Here is an 18,830-nt window from a genome sequence, read left to right on the forward strand (position 1 = left end):
CGTTGAGGGATACTAGCACAAGATGATTGATTCAAGATACCCACATCCTCCATGAATAGATTCAAGGAACTTTCAAAATACTTAGCAGCATTGTCTGAGCGAAATTGCTTAATCTTTTTGCCAAACTGAGTTTCAATCATTTTATAAAATACTATGGTTATCCGTGGAACATCATGCCCTTTTAACAAGTAGATCCATGTGCATTGTGAATAGTGATCAATAAAGCTAATAAAATAATGAAAGCCATCTATAGAAACAAGGGGTGAAGAGCCCCACACATTAGAATAGACTAAATCAAAAGAAGCTTGAATTTCATTACTAGAAATTGGATAAAGAGTTCTACATTGTTTTGACAACTGACACACTTCACAAACCAAACTCTAACTCAAAACACACTTAAACAACTCAAAAAACAATCATTGCATCAAAGAAAAAGACAAATGACCTAGCTTAGCATGCTACAAATGCAACTTAGTTACGGACTCCTCATTATCCTGACTACTGAAAGTAGATGACTGTAAGGCTGAACTGATGTTTGCATCAAAATAATAGAGACCTCCAGGCTCATGACCACTCCTAATTGTTCTCTTCGTCAATCTGTCCTAAAACACAATGAGTAGGAAATAATGTTATGCTATAGTTTAAGTTTTTTGTAAGCTTAGAAATAAATACTAGGTTTGAAGCAAGATTGGGAACATGCCGAACAAATTTAAGGGAGAGATCCTTGCCTAGGTTAACCTCCCCCTTTCTAGAGATGGTGGAGAAGAAACCATCAACTACTCTAATTTTATCTTGGCCAGACATCAAACGATAAAAAGAAGATAAAAAAGACATGTGTGTCATATGGTTGGTAGCACCGAAATCAATAATCCAAGAGTTACTATAGGACCAATCACATTGTGAGCAAAGATAGTACCTGATTAGGCAAGAGAGGTGGATGTAAGTGGATTGTTGCTCAACCGAGCCATAAGTTAAAGATTTCTACCTCATCAGCTGTGAAATTCAAAAAAGACCTTGATGTGTGGGAACTAGTGGTCTGTCCCGTCGGAAGAGGAGCAACTGTGGGCGTGTTCTTTTGGCTTTCAGCTTTGTTACTTATGACAACATTTCCACGTGTTGTTTGGTTCTTCTGAGGCTTCTTGTCCTTTCTTAATGCAACTGGTTTCAGATGAGGGTAAAGAATCTGGCAAGTCTCGTTCAAATGTCTGTCTCCTCCACAATAAGAGCACTTGAGGTGCCTCTTGTCTGAATCCTTGCCCATTTTTTGGTTTGAAGAAATCAAGGCTGAATAGGCTGCACTTGGGTGTGTACTTGCATCTCTTGCCTTCTAGCCTCTTCGTTCCTTACAAGATAGTAAACATGCTGTAAATTTGGAAGCTCATCCCTTCCCAAAATTTGGATTTTATACTTTCATATATCGGGTCTAGGCCAACCAAGAACTTAAAGGCTCTGTCTTCTTCTATCTGTTTATCATCCTCTCCTTATCTCTTGCACTCTCCTAGTCAAGTACACGATGGTGGTCCAACTCTTCCCATAATCCTTCCAAGATTGCAAAATAAGTTGCAACAGACAATCCTCTTGCCTTAATGCAACAATATCTTGTGTTAGTCTATAAATTCTTGCATTGTTCTTCGCTGTCCATAGGTTTTAGACACCTTTTCCCAAATCTTAAAGGCTGTAGGGAAGTGCTGAACAGTCCTTGCTACCCTTGGAGTCATTGAACCAAGCAGCTAGGACATAACAATAGCATTCTCCTTGCACTAGGTTGAGTATTTAGCATCATCCTCTTTAGGTTCCTTCTTTCCATCTATATAACCCATAAGCTCCCAAGAAGTAATGAAAAGTTTGGCTGAAACAGACCATTCTCTGAAGTTATATTCATCCAACAACGCACTGGTGATTTGCAGACTATGCAGATTTAGATTTTCCTGGTTTGAGGATCTCCCACCAGTCCTATTGTCCTTAGCGGACACTTTCCTTGATATTGTGGACATGTTCTACTCCTAACAGCAACCTACAACTGTAGTCTCAAAGAGAAAGACAAAGTTTAAGACCTGTTGAAGCTGTTACTGAACTGAAAACAGCAGATACCCTGTTGAGATTTATTTGCTGTGACTCCTGAGTCCTTCCCACATCCACCGGATGTTAGAAGAAGCTTTTTTTTTTTTTGATTTGAAAAATAAAATTTAGCTTTTTATTAAATTGAAAAACAGATTACAGTTACTTTATCTACTCTGCACTCCAGAGTACTACAATATACAAATAAACCCAGATTATGTAGATCAACATCCCACTGTTGTGATACAGCCAGCTACAATTTAGCCCAAAATAAAGTAGGTCTATCAACTCCTTGTTTTACTAGAGTATCTGCCAGTCCATTCCTTGTCCTTTTAACCCATCCAAAAGTAGAGTTAAATCTCTTAGCAAGAGAATCAATCTCCCTGAATGCAAATCTGTACTTCCATGGTGCTGAGTTTACTTGCTTAGCCCAAGCAATGACCAGAAGTGAGTCCCCCTCCATCTCCAATTCTCTGGCTTCAAATTGTTCTGCTAATTTCAGGCCTTGTAGGAGTGCCATTGTCTCTGCCTGAACCGAGTCTCCATACCCAATTGGTCTTGAGAAAAAGGCCACAATTTCCCCATTGTGATTAGTGATTATGGAATACTCCCCCTATTCCTGCTCTCCCAAGGTTTCCAAGGGAGCTGCTATCAAAGTTCAGCTTCAATTTATGTGGTTCTGGAGGTTTCCAATCCATCTTAGTAATCTCTTTGTGTGTTCCCATCTGTGTCACTTCCTTCCATTTTCTCATTATATCATTTATTGAGATATCTTTGAATATTCAATAGTTTTTACCCAGTGTGCAGATCTGATTTTGATTGTTTCAATTACTTCCTCTCTTGACATGCTCTTCTCATTGAAAATCCTTTGATTTCTTTCTTCCCAGATGGTCCAAACTACAACTGCTCTTGTTACCTTCCATAAGCATTTCACATTTTTTTTCCTGAAACCACATAGAATTAGAGTTGAATAAGCTAACCACATCTTGTGGGGGTTCCCTTCCGCAGCCAAAGAGTGAGGAAAAGTTCAAATGCAAGATACAAAAGAGCAAGAGATTAGTAGATGAAGTAGGGTCTCACTACTAGCCAAATAGAGGATACAAACATGAGGAGAGAGGCATTTAACTGGCTTTCTATTCTGAAGCAAGTCACAGGTATTAACCTTTCCAAGAAACACTTCCCTACATAGGGTTTGCACTTTGGGAGTGATTGGATTACACCAAATTTCTGTTAATAGAAAAATTTCCCCCAAGGGATCTGAATGGGTAAGGGTGTTGAAAAAGGAGGCACAAGAGAAGTGACCATTTGGGGATGGAGACCAGACTCTCCTATCCATAGAATTTTGATCCAAGAAGACTTGTTCCAAATTTGAAAGAAGAACTAGGGCATCACATTAGTTGTCCCTCAAACCCCTTCTAAAGCCAAAGTCCCAGTTTAAACCAATCTCTGAGAGTAATCCAAACCTAGCAACAGGCTTAGTCTTATAGTTTGACAAAATATAGAGAGAAGGGAATTGCTGTTTAAGGGGTGATTCCCCCAGCCAGAGGTCTTCCCAAAAAAGGACTTTGTTTCCACACCCCACATCATATCGAATACAATTAAGGAAAGAAGGAAGTACCTCAAAAATTGCTTTCCAAGGGGAAGAAGCTGCTTGAGGTACTAGTTTTGCATCCCAGTCATTGTTCGCTACACTATGTATGCTTTCAATGACTTTATGCCACGATCTTTTGCTTTCTAGGGGAAATATCCAAAGCCATTTTCCCAAGAGAGCTGTATTCCTTTTAACTAGATTTCTGACGCCAAGTCCTCCTTGGTCCTTGCCGTTACATACCTGTTCCCACTTTACCCGATGGTCTTTCTTTTCATCTCCTGGCTCCCACAAGAAATCTCTCATTATTTTTTCCAATTGCTTTGCAATTTTTACCGGGATTCTAAAGGTGGATAGGTTGGCTAGAGTGGATCTAATCGAAGTGATTCTTCCCCCCATGGAAATGTAGTTCCTCTTCCACATGGCTAGCTTCCTAGAAAATCTTTCTATTATGGGTTTCCAAAATCTTTCTATCCTGAGATAGTCTTGGGGCAAGTCTTTTACTTCACAACCTAGTACTTGCGCTAACAAGTCAGTTTCTTCCTCTCCCAAGTTTACTTCTGCCACGCAACTCTTTTCCCAATTGACTTTTAGGCTTGAGACTTACTGAAAATGTTCTACTAGGATCTTCAAGTTTGTTAAGCTGGATTCTGAGTAGTCCTTACAAAATATGATTATGTCATCCACAAATTGTAAGTGGGTTACCATAACTTGATTTCTTCCTACCCTCCACCCTCTAAATTGGTTTTCTAGGTCAACCTTTATAATCAGCCTACTTAGCACCTCCACAACCAGGGTGAAAAGGAAGGGGGAAATGGGATCTCCTTGCCTTAGCCCTTTTTTTGCTGGGAAAAAAAATCTTTTCCCACACCATTGATTAGAATTGAGAAATGACCTGAATTGATACAACCTTTGATCCATTTTTTCCATCTTCCACCCAATCCAACCTTTTCTAGTAAACATAGGCGAAAGGACCAATCCACCATGTCATAGGCTTTCTCTAGATCTAATTTACAAATTAAGCCTTTGCCTCCTTGTTTTTTCCTTTCTGGTACACATTCATTTGCCATGAGATTTTGATCAATTATTTGTCTCCCTTCCACAAAGGCTCCTTGATTTTGAGAGATTACCTGGGGCAAGATGCTCTTAAAACATCCCGCTAGGACTTTAGCAATGATTTTGTACAAGCTGCCCACCAGGCTTATTGGCTTATAATCCTTTGGAGATTTGGCATCTTTTTTCTTGGGCACTAGGGTTATGAAGGTTGCATTTGCTCCTGGTGAAATCTTCCCTTTGATGCAGAACTTAGTGAAGACTCCCATCAAAGTAGATTTTATTATTTCCTAGCAATCCTAAAAAAAATCCATTGAGAAACCATCAGGTCCAAGGGCTTTGGATCTATCCATTGAGAAAATTGACTCGTGAACCTCTTCCACATTGAAGTGCCTTTCTGGGAGGGCTAGTGTTGTGGAAAATAGTGATTTAAAATGATCCACAAAGGTCTTTGTAATTTCTTCCTCTGATGTTATCATCCGGCCTTCAGATTCAACACTAGAAATTTGATTTTTCCTTCTTCCATTTGCCACCAAGTGAAAAAATTGTGTTCCCATCACCCTCTAAGAGTCATTTACATCTTGATTTTTGTCTCTAGGAAATTTCCTCATTTCTCAAAATCTCCTCTAATTCCACCTTTAGGTACCATCTTTCCGATCTTTCTTTCTTAGTACACACTCTCTGGGCTTCCTTTCAATCTAACTCCTCTATCCTTTTAGCAATTAATTCCTTTTTTTCTTCATTTCTTCCAAATTCTTCCTTATTCCAATCCTTAATCCTTTCTTTCAACCTCTTTAATTTTTTCATGAAGCTCACCCCTCTGTTGTTGGCATTGATTCCATCTTCCATCCACCATTCCTTTATTTTTTCAATGAACTTTGGGACTTCCAACCACATGTTTTCAAATCTAAAAGGAGCGGAACCCCCAAAAGAGTGTTCTTGGCTAAGGCTTAGGGGACAATGGTCAAAGGTTACCCTAGGAAGTGTTCTCAAGACTAGGCTTCCCCAAAGTTCCTCCTACTCTACAGAGAACAGGAACCTATCCAGCTTTGAACAAACTTGGTTTTCCTAAAAGTTGGACCAGGTAAAAGAGGCTTGCAAAAGGTGGGGTCTTTTAGCTCTAGAGACTCTACCAGGGCATTAAACCTCCTCATACTAGTGGTTATGGTCTGCTTTGGGTTATTTGTTTCATTTGTATATCTTATGACAATGAAATCTCCCCCCAAATACCAAGGTCCCTCCCACGGTCCCTTAATTGCTGCAAGTTCCTCACAGAACAAGGCCCTTTCTCTATATGAGTTAGGGCCATACACATTTGTTAATACCCATTCACTTCCATCCCTTACTGTCTTGGCTTTTATTGATATTGAATACAACCCAATTAATTCTTCTACACATTCCACTTCCTCATTCCTCCACATTATGAGAATGCCACCAGAAGCACCCCAAGAAAGGGCAAAAGACCAACTCAATCCTCTGCTATCCCAAATGCTTCTTATCCACCTTCTATCTAAATTTGAGAGTTTTGTTTCTTGAATCATTACAATTTCCGCTTTCTCTTTCCTTAATACACTTCGTATAACTCTCCTCTTTTTAGCACTACCTAATCCCCTCAAATTCCAGCACACAATCTTCATTTCAGTTCTCTTTGTAAGCCCCTTCTACTTCCAGCTTCTAGTTGCCTCCTTTCTTCTCCCTCTTCTTGCTTTTAGCCTTTTCATAAGACACCCCACGCACTAACTTTTCCACTTCACTCAGTTTTCTCTTCCGTTTTTTATCTACACACTCTTCCTTCCTAAGGTAGACTTTGAATTTTGTCTACTCTTTCCCAGGGTTTTTTGGTCTCCTTCCTTTCCCCTTTGGCTGCTCCCTCAGTGCTCTTGCTCTATCAATATTAGTTCCCCCTCTGCTTCACTCTCTTCTAATTCCTGTTTTTCCATTCTATTTTCAGCAGAATTTTCCATCTCAATTAAGGCCTTTAATTTCCCCAAGACTAGATCCATAATCTCATTTTCTCCTATATCCACACTTTCGCTTTCTGCTGGTTTTCCTGGCACACTCGGGCCCAATTCCGCATCAGGTGTAGCTTCCATGATTGGACCTGAACAAACAAGATCAGCAGATTTAGCACAAGAGGAGCAACAAGCAAAGGAGAACAAGGGGAGGCAAAAATAGATGAAGAAACTCCCTGAAATGGAAGAGGGGATCCCTGCCCAAAGGCAAGCTGTGAAGGGTTGTCTTCCTCTTCAGCATCAGCCTGGACCACTAACTGGATTTATTCCTCAGTTGAACCTCGATTTGGGTTCCTTCAGAGGCCCACATCCCCAACATTGACACCTTGTTCCTGAACTTGACCTGTTCCTACCTACCCAACTCCTTTTGGTGCTTCTGTAGAATCCCCATAATCCGCAGTTGGCTCTTCCCCACTCGTTTCTTTTAACTCCAGAGCTACAGTGTCTTCTTCTTCTTCAAATAACAGTTTGGTTCCCAAATAGTCAGAGTTTTCTTTCTTGCAAGCCCTTGTAAAACTGACACTTCCTATACTTGAAGGCTGGTCATCTTCCTCTTTATCAATGTCTATGAGATTCTCCCAATCCGCCTTACCATCAGACTCCTCATGGATCTGTCTAAAGTACCTCGGATTTGTTTTTTCTGGCGTTGTTGACCTCTCCACTCCCCATAAGCTTCATTTGAAGTCTTGGTTCGAATATTTCAGGAAAGAGCTGTCACTTGGAGAGCTAGTACCAAAAAAGTTATGTGAAAACTCAGCAAACTGGATTGAGAGAAGAGTGGTTTGGAGGAAATCATAGAACCTCTAAAAGGCATCATTGGGGGCAAAGCACCTGGCCTGGACGGATTTAACTTTACTTTCATCAAGGCTGGTTGGGAGTGGCTTGAGAAAGACTTTGAGAATATGGCTCAAGGAGTTTCATAGAGTAAAAAATGTAGAGAAGATGGTGAATGCCACCTTCATTTCCTTAATCCCTAAGAAGGAAGGAGAAGTAGAACTGAAGGACTTTAGGCCTGTAAGCTTAATCAGCAGCCCTTATAAGTTATTGGCTAAGGTCCTATCCAAAAGACTGAGATATGTGTTGCACGAGGTGGTTGGGGAATCTCAAATGGCTTTTGTAGAAGGGAGACAAATACTGGATGGGGTCTTAGTGGCTAGTGAATGCATTGATTGCCATCTAAGGAGTGGTAGACCAGGTCTGATTTGTAAAATTGATTTTGAGAAGGCCTATGACCATGTGGAGTGGGGATTCTTAGAAGAAATTCAAAGCCTGGTAGGGTTTGGGGAAAAGTGGAGGGCTTGGATGTTTGCATGCATGTCTACTGTCTCTTTCTCAATTCTGCTGAATGGGATCTCATCAGAAATCTTTCAGGCTTCTAGGGGTTTGAGGCAAGGAGACCCTGTGTCTCCTTTGGCTGTTTGTTTTGGTGATGGAGATTTTGAACCTGCTATTAGAAATAAGTGGACAAGTGGGCTTAATTGAAGGTTTTAAGGTAGGTAGAGATGGACCTCACATCTCTCACTTGCAGTATGCAGATGATACTCTAATCTTCCTGGATGCAAAGGTAGAACAAATTCTGAATTTGAGGGAAATCTTGGCAAGTTTTGAGATGTTACCAGGGCTGAAGGTAAATCTATCTAAAAGCACAATAATTGCAGTTGGGGAAGTTGGGAGGGAAGTGCTGATGGAGTGGAGTGCAGAACTGGTGAGCTCCCTTTCACATATTTGGGAATGCCGATTGGTGGTACAGTGAAAGTAAACTTATGGAAGCCACTCTTGGAAAGAATTGAAAGGAGGTTAGATGGGTGGAAAGCTAAGTATTTATCTCTGGGTGGGGGGAGGGTGATACTAATTAGAAGTGTTCTATCAAGTCTTCCAACATACTACCTATCTTTGTTGAAAAATCCACCTAAGGTGGCAGAAAGGATTGAGAAGCTCCAAAGGGATTTTCTTTGGGAGGGGGTGAGAGGGGGAGGAGGGGGCAAAAGATTTCATTTGGTGAGCTGGGACAAGGTGTGCAGGCCAACGGAGAGGGGAGTGCTAGGGATAAGGAGAGTGGGAATTTTTAATAGGGCTTTGTTAGGGAAGTGGCTTTGGAGGTTCAGCTTAGGAAGGGAGGAGAGTTCATTGTGGAGGAGGGCTGTGGTGGGGAAATATGGAGTGGTAAGATACGGTTGGGAATCAAAGAAGGTGAGGGCTTCCTATGGGGTGAGTGTGTAGAAGGGGATCATGACCTTTAACAAAAAATTCAGAGATGTAACCAGCTTTGTAGGGTATGGATCTAAAATCAGGTTCTGGGAGGATGAGTAGTGTGGGGTGGGCAGGCTTTGTGACTTATGTCCAAGGCTGTATAGGTTATCTGAGGCTGAAAGTGCTATCAATGACTATTATGAGAGAAGGGGAGATCAGTTGATTTGGAGTCCGAAATTTAGGAGGCCTTTGTTGAATAAAGAAGTTGAAGAGTGCATCTCTCTCTTAGAAAAACTGGAGGGTGTAAAACCTACAATTCAGTTCAGAGATAAGCTCTGGCGGAAAGAGTGCAAGAATGGCAAGTTCATAGTGAAGTCATGTTATTTGGCTCTCAGAAGGTGTAATTCAGATTTAAGTCATATCAAGGGCATCTGGGGAAACCCAGTTCCTCCAAGAGTTGAGGCTCTGGCCTGGCTGATAGCAATGGACAACAGTTTGACAGGTGATCACTTGAAATCCAGAGGTTTTAATATGGCTACCAGATGCTGCCTTTGTGAGGAGGAGGAGAACGCTATTCATTTATTCATCTTATGCAAATTTTCAAGCTTTCTGTGGAAAGTGTTTACACCCATGTTCAGGGTCTTTGGCTTTCATCCAACTCCAACAGCAGAGATTTTCTCTACAAGGCCTAGGTTGACTGGGAGTAAGAAGGTGAAGATGTTATGGAGTTGTATCCTATTTGCAATATGTTGGAACATCTGGAAGGAGAGTGTTAGTGAAGGGGTATTTCGGTCTTTGTACCTGTTGAGAGTGCTGATGTATACTATTATGTTAGTTCTAGTGCCTCTTAATTTCTAGTCACATTAATAATATAATAACAGGTCTGGCCGAAACTAGGTTGACTTTCCTAATTTTCGAACCAGACCTTTTCTCCTCCTTCCTCTTTCTTCCTTCTTCTTTCCTCTCTTCCTTCTTGCTGTTTACTTTACAGCTAACAAACAAAACTGACTTCTAGGGCAGGCTGAACTTTAACATGGTATCAGAGCTACATCAAACAAATCAGACCTGCTAGAATTCTGTTTTCTGCGCATTCGAACTAGGGTTTTTCTTGGATTTCTCAGCCGTTGGTTGGAGACTGGAAAAAGGGATGAAAAGGAGTGATCGCCCTCTTCCCTTGGAGGTTTCTATGCCTCCGGTGGTGTCGTTGGTGATTGGTTGCTGTGGTTTCTAAGCCCTCCCCTAATTAATGTAGGTAAGGAGTTTGGTGATTGGTTGTTGTGTGTGGTGCAGTGGTGTTTCATTCCTTCGTGTGGTTGGCCTTCAGGCGATGAGGTAAGGAGTTTTTTTTTTATGCATATTTTCTGTTATGGAACACATGAGAGGGGTGGTACAGATCGTATGATGGGTTTTCAGATTGCAGTATGCTAGGGTTTATGCTAGTTTGTGTGTGATTCGAAGGGAAGTAGTGTTTACTTAATGGTGAAACTTCCAGTAGGTAGAGTAGGGTTTGTGGTGTTACGAGTGCAGCTTTCAGTCTTTGTCATTGTTGAAATCAGTGTGCAGATTTCGGTGAAGTATCTGTGTGCAGTGTGCAGTGTGTAGTGCTCAGGATTCAGTGATAAGAGAATTCGGCAATGGCAGATAACAATGATAGTAAACCTAGTGTGATGATATCTACTGACTACTTGAATGTCCAAATGACCTCCATTAAACTGAATGGAGAGAATTATGTCCCTTGGGCCAAGTTTGTAGAGGTTTTTCTGAAGGCGAAGAAGAAGGTAAAGCACATAAGAGAGGAGAAACCCCCCACTAGTTCTTAGGAGTATGAAGACTGGGAACAAGAAGATGCACAAATTATCACATGGTTGTGGAACGGTATGGAACCCAGAATCAGTGTGAACTTCATGTTTCTTGACACAACCAAAGAGGTGTGGGATCATGCTAAGAAATTGTATTCTGGTCAGGATAATACAAGTAGGGTATATCAATTGTATCAGGAATACTTCAATCTGCAACAGGGAAACCAGAGCCTTGAGGAGTACTATGCCAGTATGAGAATTATCCGTAATGAGCTAAATGTCTATCACCCTCTCACTTCTGATGTCAAGGTTCAACAACAATAGAGAGAGCAACTTGATGTGACTTGGTTTCTGGTGTGGCTACTGGGATCTGAGTATGAACCAATACGAGCCCAGATACTAGGAGGATCTGCCCTTCCATCTTTAGAGGTGTTTGCTCGTCTTCGGAGGACTTCCATTGGATCTATGGAAAACTCTAATATCTCAAATAAATCAGCATTTGCAGTGTCGAGAGGACGAGGTGCCAGAAGTGGGGCTCGAGGAGCCCAGCCTGGCCGTGGTGGCAGTAGTGGTCCAGTGTATGGCCGAAGTGGTAGTGGTGGATCTACACATTTCCGTGGTGGTGGTCGTACTGGAGGCAGAGATTCAGGGGGAGCTCGTGGTAGAGGACGTGGCTCGGGTCCACAGAGGTGTACTCATTGTGGTTTGGATGGGCATATTATTAATTACTGCTATGATTTACATGGTCCACCCTCGACGTGGGCCAACCATGCCATGACTAGTGACACCAGTTCCAGCTTTAGACAGGAGAACCGGTCAGCCGACCAGATGCCTTCTACCTCTCCAGATGGTCCAGGCAAGGAGATGGTGAGTGTTCCTTGTAAGGAGTATGAAAGGTTTGTTCAATCCACGTCGCAGCAGAACACAACTACCTTTGCACACTCAGGTATGGCTTGTTTGGCATCCACACCCAACCCCTGGATTATTGACTCTGGAGCCTCCAATCACATGACGGGAACTCCAGGTGTGTTTTCATCTCTCACTCATTGCTCTACATCACAATCTGTTACCCTTGCTAATGGCTCCACATCATCTATTCGTGGTGTTGGTAATGTTGACCTAGACTCTGTGTCCCTATCCTCTGTTTTATATGTACCTAAACTTCCATTTAATCTTATGTCTGTTAGTAAGCTGACCAAGTCCCTTAATTGCTCCGTTACATTTTACCCCTCTATGTGTGTTTTTCAGGATCTCAAGATGGGGATGAAGATTGGTGGAGGGCATGAAGCCGGTGGACTGTATTATCTTGATGGTGGTGGAAGAACGTCAATGGCCCATCAATCATCTATTTCTCCTCTCTAGTGGCATTGTAGATTTGGTCATCCTTCGCTGAAAGTGTTGAAGTCCTTGGTCCCTTCATTGAGTCAACTTTCTGTTCTAGATTGTGAGTCGTGTCAATTTGGGAAACACCATCATGTTCCCTTTAGTTCTAGGATTGATAACCGTGTGTCGAGTCCTTTTTCTTTAATTCATTCAGATGTTTGGGGTCCTTATAAAGTGATGTCATATAATGGACACAGATATTTTGTTATTTTTGTTGATGACTTTTCAAGAATGACGTGGCTCTATTTAATGAAAGAAAGAAGTAGTGAATTATTTGCCATCTTTTATAAATTTTATGCTGAGATCCGCAATCAATTTGGCGTTCACATTAAAATTCTCCGTTCTGATAATGGCCGTGAATACTTGTCTTCATCTTTTCAAGAATACTTGGACCAACATGGCATTATACACCAAACTTCATGTACCTACACCCCACAACAAAATGGGGTTGCTGAGGGAAAGAATCGACATCTTGTAGAAACGACACGCTCACTCATGCATCACATGAATGTTCCCAAACCCTTTTGGAGTGATGCAATGCTCACCTCTTGTTTCTTAATTAATCGGATGCCCACGTCTATTCTTGATAGTCGTTCTCCTTTTAGTGTCTTGTTCCCCAACATGTCTTCGTTTCCGCTTCCTCCTCGGGTATTTGGGTGTGTCTGCTTTGTCCATAATCTGGGTCCCGGGGCTGACAAGTTAGATGCACGACCCCTTAAGTGTATCTTCCTTGGCTATTCCCAGACTCAGAAAGGGTACAAGTGTTGCCATCCCAGTTCTCGTCGTTCTTTGGCATGTACTGATGTTACTTTCTTCGAGTCTACTCTGTTCTTCGTGGGGTCCGGTGATGCTGCTTCCTCCACATCACCTCCTCCTCTTCCCCTTCCTGTGGCTGATCCTCCTCCTCTGGTTCCAGTCGTGCTTACGTCCTTGCCTCCGGTGCCACCGTCCGTTGACCGTCCACTTATTCGTCACATGTATACACATCGCCCACATGTACCGGCTACGCTTCCTCCGGCTTCATCACCATCGACAGATCCGGCTCTATATTCGACACCAGCCTCTGACTTTGATCTCCCCATTGCCTTACGGAATGGTAAACTCACCTGCACCCTTCACCCTATTTCCAATTTTGTTTCCCTTACTCACTTTTCCGCCTCCCATCGCCAGTTCATCTCCTTGTTATCCTCCGTGGTTGTTCCTAAGGATGTTCAGGAAGCCCTTACCTCTCCAGAGTGGTGTCGTGCTATGGAAGAAGAGCTCTCTACCCTCCATCATAATCACACTTGGGACCTCACTGCTCTTCCTCCTGGGAAGCAGGCTATCGGTTGTAAATGGGTGTATACCGTTAAGTACTTGCCAGATGATTGTGTTGAGCTCCTGAAGGCGCGACTGGTTGCAAAAGGGTACTCCGAAACCTAGGGCATTGACTACACAGAGACATTCTCCCTGGTTGCTAAGATAGGATCAGTTCGTGTTGTCATCTCCCTAGCAGCTATGTATGATTGGCCGCTACATCAACTAGATATCAAAAATGCCTTTTTGCATGGTGATTTGCTCGAGGAGGTCTACATGGAGCAACTACCAGGGTTTGTTGCTCAGGGGGAGGATGGTAAGGTATGCAGACTTAAGAAGGCTATATATGGACCTAAATAGTCCCCTTGAGCATGGTTTGGTAGGTTCAGTGAGGTGGTCAAGAAGTTTGGTATGAAACAGTGCCAAGTTGATCATTCTGTCTTCAGTCATGACTCTCCGGCAGGAAAAATACTACTGGTGGTGTATGTAGATGATATCGTTGTGACTGGGAATGATAAAATGGGCATTGACAGATTGAAGGCATTCCTGCAGGAACAACTTTCAGACAAAGGACCTTGGCAAATTGAAATACTTTTTGGGCAGAGAGGTAGCAAGATTTAAGCATGGCATTAATTTGTGTTAGAGGAAATATGTGCTTGATTTACTGGAAGAAACAGGTTTGTTGGGTACTAAACCGACTGAGACACCTACGGAAACTGTAGAGAAGATGGGTCGAATGGCCCATAGGCTGTTACTGTATATTTTCTTTATGTTCTTCTCTGTAATGGGCCTTATTCTGGGCCCATACTCTTTTATGTTCCTCTTTTGTAATTTCTTGTACCCATCTCTCATAAGATGGATCATCCTCTGAAGGAGCTTTCTTGCTCCCAGAAATAAAACCCTATTTTCCTTTGCTACAAATATGGATTTTCACTGATTGTGACCAAGCCAAGTAATTGGTCCCATCAAGCTTGACTGTAGTTACAGCCAGCATAGAATCGGTTGGGGTTCCCAAAATCTGCCCATATTCAGCAGTATTCTTGTTTTCAAAGTTTGAGAAATCCATCATGCAAAGTTTGGTGGTAGTTCTTTCTTTACTGTTTCAGCCTTCAAAAAGACACCCAGCAACCTCCAATCACAAGGTATTTCAGATTCTAACAGCTGATGTCCCAAAGAGGAAGACAAAAGACCACAGTCCTTAAGAGACCTTTTATCGAACACTCAGTGTGCAATACTTAACAGCCCACTGTTTACTGTTTCAGCCTTCAAAGTATAGGGCACTATTTACTGTTTCAGCCTTCAAGAAGGGGCTGGAATGAAGATGAGACTAGTATAACTTAGTTTTAAAACAGTCTCAGCAACTTCCCAACCCAATAATCAGTCGAATAGGACCTCCAAAGCAACCCAAAAATTTCTGAGTAGGAGCAGTCCAGCAACAGTGGCCGAATGAAGCAGTCTTAGCAGTAGTGATTCCAGAGGTATTTCGGCTACTTGACAGTCCAGAAAAGAAATGAAAAACAACCCAGAAATCTCTGGATTAAATCAGACCAGAGGATAGCCAAATAGCTGTACTGTTTCCAAAGAAACTTCGGACTTTTAACAGTCCAGAACAGTAAAAAATTAACCCAGAAACAATTGAGCAAAGACTTACAGTAAGAGAGTCTCTGGTTTGAACTATAAACCAGGCCGGACACTTGTCCTTTAGGATGACTTCGAAAACCCTTTTCTCTGAATTTAAGTCAGGCAAAGCAACTTGTTCTTTGATTCTTCTTGGTCACCGAATCCTTCTCCAAGTGTGTAGAAGCTTGGGAACCCTCCAATGACCTCCAAGAATCAGGCGGATGATTGTAAACTCTCAGCCCTAGAACCTCCTCATGTAGTTGGCTGAACTAGAACCACATGAGGGACACGCCAAGCAATGGCCTGCTCTGATACCAAGTTGAAAAAACAGTCTTAGAAGTAGGGACTGTGTTTGAAACAAAGAAAACTAGCAAGAGAAGATTAGAGAAGAAGAGAGAGCTGCGGCAAGAAGAGTTAGAGGATGAGGAGTTCGAACATAACCTCCCTCTAACTCTCTAATACACTTTTATTAAGTTAATCTTTTAGTAATTACAAGAGAGGTCCTTAGTTGGACAAGAAATTACAAAAGAGGAACATAAAAGAGTATGGGCCCAGAATAAGGCCCATTACAGAGAAGAACATAAAGATAATATACAGTAACAACCTATGGGCCATTTGGCCCATTTTCTCTACAGAAACAAATACGAGGCTGAGCAGTGATATAGGTGAAGTATTTGAAGACCCTGGCAGATACCAACGTCTTGTAGGCAAGCTAAACTACCTAACCATTACTCGGCCAGATATTTCATTTGCGGAGTGTGGTGAGTCAGTTCATGCAGAAACCTTTGGTCCCACATTGGAATGCAGTGCTAAGGATTGTGAGGTACTTGAAAGGAGCTCCTGGCCGTGGGTTACTGTACAAAAGTGGTGGAAAACTGGAAGTAGAAGGATACATCGATGCTGATTGGACAGGTTCCATGTCTGATAGACGGTCTACCACAGGCTATTGTACCTTCCTGGGGGGTAACCTGGTAACGTGGAAAAGTAAGAAGCAAACAGTTGTGGCCAGAAGTAGTGCAAAAGCAGAATATAGGGCCATGGCACATATTGCTTGTGAGTTAGTGTGGCTAAGGAATCTTCTACAGGAAATAGGATATGACATCAGTACTCCAATGTAACTCTATTGTGACAGTCAGGCAACAGTTCATATCTCTTCCAATCTGGTGTTTCATGAAAGAACCAAGCACATCGAAGTTGACTGCTATTTTGTGAGAGAGAAGGTGCTGAATGGAGTGATAGAGACTGCGTATGTTAATATAGGAAATCAGTGGGCAGACTTGTTTACAAAAGGTTTGAGTCGGGGGAGAGTGGACTACATATGTAACAAACTAGGATTATGATATATACTCATCAGCTTGAGGGGGAGTGTTAGTGAATGGGTATTTCGGTCTTTGTACCTGTTGAGAGTGCTGATGTGTACTATTATGTTAGTTCGAGTGCCTCTTACTTAAATAAGGGAACTTATGTCTTTTCTAGTCACATTAATAATATAATAACAGGTCTGGCCGAAACTAGGTTGATTTTCCTAATTTTTGAACCAGACCTTTCCTCTTCTCCTTCCTCTTTCTTTCTTCTTCTTTCCTCTCTTCCTTCTTGCTGTTTACTTTACAGCTAACAAACAAAACAGATTTCTAGGGCAGGCTGAACTTTAACAGAGAGAAATAGGACTTTCAAAGACAAGGCTTGTAACATGGAGAAGGTGGTTGCGGCTGTGGGCAGACAGTGGTAGAATGGGTGCTGATTCTTCCTGAATTTAGTCAACGAAAAAAGGAGGATTTTGGGAGTAGGTTAGGAGAGGTCCTGGGATATCAGATATGTAATGCATAGCCTGTTATCTAGTTTGAAAGATTCTTCCTGAATTTAGTCAACGAAAAAAGGAGGATTTTGGGAGTAGGTTAGGAGAGGTCCTGGGATATCAGATATGTAATGCATAGCCTGTTATCTAGTTTGAAAGATGGTTTTTGTACTTGGGTGATGACTTATCGCCCTCATTTGTAACTTCTTTTCTTTTAATATTTTTTTCTATTTACTTATTGAAAAAAAATTGTGGAAGAGAGAGTGAGTAAGAATTGAGGATGGAGTGATGTACATATCTTCTTTTGTATGGTTGACCTAAGTGGATGGCCATAACCTAACCCAGTCCAATCCTTTTTATTTGGCCCAATTGGTGTCTCAACCCATATTTAACCCGCACTTTAAATAGTTGGATTTGGATGGGTTGGGTGGGTCAGCCGGTCAGGTGGGTTGGCTTAGAAATTGTCATCCCTTGTGGGATGTTTTAGGGTGTTGCCTTTTGGATTGTAGCTGCACATTTCCCATATATAATTACATACTGTTAATGATTTTAATGAGAGTAAGATGAACACTTTTCACTTTTCACTTTTGCATTTTAATTTTACAAATAGCACCTTGAGGACAGTATTTTTCCTGTTTACCTAAATGTTTTAGGACTTAAAAAAAAAATAAATCAAAGGAAAACAGTTAATTAAATTGATCACTTTCTATGTATTCTGATTATGAATGATGCGACTTTAGTGGTATTGTTTTTGCTTTATACTATTGGTCTGACAGGTTATTTTAAGATGTTATTTGGGTTGTGATTAGAGGTGGTCAAACACCCTTAATATAAGTTGGGGTGATAGGAGGTAGTCCTATTCACCATGCTTAAAAGAAATTGGTCAGCTGAAAGTAGAGCCAAACAAAGTTGAAAGGTTCCCTTGTATTCTAGCAACCAAACCTACAATGGAATAAATTCGTTTGGTTCATTTTGATAGTAGAAGACATTCAAATTTTAGAGTTGGTTTGTGGTTTCAATCATATTATTGCTATAGTACAAAAACTAAAAAAAATCTGTATCTCATATGGTGAAAAAATTATTCATTTCCCCATTAATCTATGCATTTATCTTGTATTCAAAATTATATGCACATGTCACCATATATGCACATGCTCTTTTGCAGCTTGGAATAATATGTGCTTTTTTGCAAGGTTCAAAATATCGATACGCCTGATACGCCAGTATGGGCATATCGGGCGAATCGATACTTATTTTCGTGGTTTTTTTTTTTTTATTTTTTTCGCCAACTGGTTCAGGGGAGCCGGTTTAGGTCTTCGCCACACCCTGAACCAGTCAAACCACAATACACCCACTGTAGGGGCATACCGGTGGGGTGCTGGAACGATATGTATTGGCCATTACGGGCTGATACGTGTCGATACTTTGAACCTTGCTTTTCTGTCATTCACCTTTCCTGTTCCTGCCTTGTGACTTGCAGCAACTCTTTTCTGAAGCTCTTCAAAGTGGACACATGGAAGGTTTCTTCAAGTTAATTTCTTCCTTCCAAACACAATCAGAACCTGCATACTGTGGATTGGCCAGTCTTTCCATGGTCTTAAATGCTCTTGCAATTGATCCTGGAAGAAAATGGAAAGGTAAGCCTTTAATATATTTAAGTGCATGGCTGTGTATTGTAAGTTTAAAAAACTTGAAGAATTGGAAATTGAAAAATCATAATCTTTTGGTAGAATCCATTGGATTTCAGGTTTTGTACATGAATTCTCTTTATGTTATTTATTTAATCAATGATTTTTTTTTAATACTACATAAGCTTCCTTATTATTTGCACTATTTTTTTTTAACTCTTCATTTATTTCGTTTATACTTGACATTTCATGTTTCATATGTAGTTTTATTTTGGATGGGTTATATTAGTTGGCTTAGTACCAATTGATGTAGGACTGGAATGGCTTCAAGACTAAAGCCCTTCTTGGTTAAGAGGGGTTAGAAGGATTATGGGTCAAATTGTTGAGAACTGCATTTTTTTTTCATGG

The 18,830-nt window shown here is 41.3% G+C and overlaps 1 protein-coding gene across 3 annotated transcripts in view; it reads left to right on the forward strand.

Annotated features, from left to right (window-relative positions):
- LOC148865037 (glutathione gamma-glutamylcysteinyltransferase 1-like) overlaps positions 1–18,830 on the forward strand; it is an 80,004-nt gene that overhangs the window by 4,398 nt on the left and 56,776 nt on the right. For all 3 annotated transcript variants that reach the window (XM_088981378.1, XM_088981376.1, XM_088981379.1), the window contains exon 2: positions 18,275–18,431. In XM_088981378.1, coding sequence (XP_088837504.1) covers positions 18,275–18,431 — 157 coding nt within the window. The remainder of the gene's footprint in view (positions 1–18,274; positions 18,432–18,830) is intronic.

Source organism: Nelumbo lutea, chromosome 3, assembly GCF_056320005.1.
Source record: "Nelumbo lutea isolate HS-2025 chromosome 3, American lotus-T2T, whole genome shotgun sequence".
In the NCBI taxonomy this organism is placed as follows: Eukaryota; Viridiplantae; Streptophyta; class Magnoliopsida; order Proteales; family Nelumbonaceae; genus Nelumbo; species Nelumbo lutea.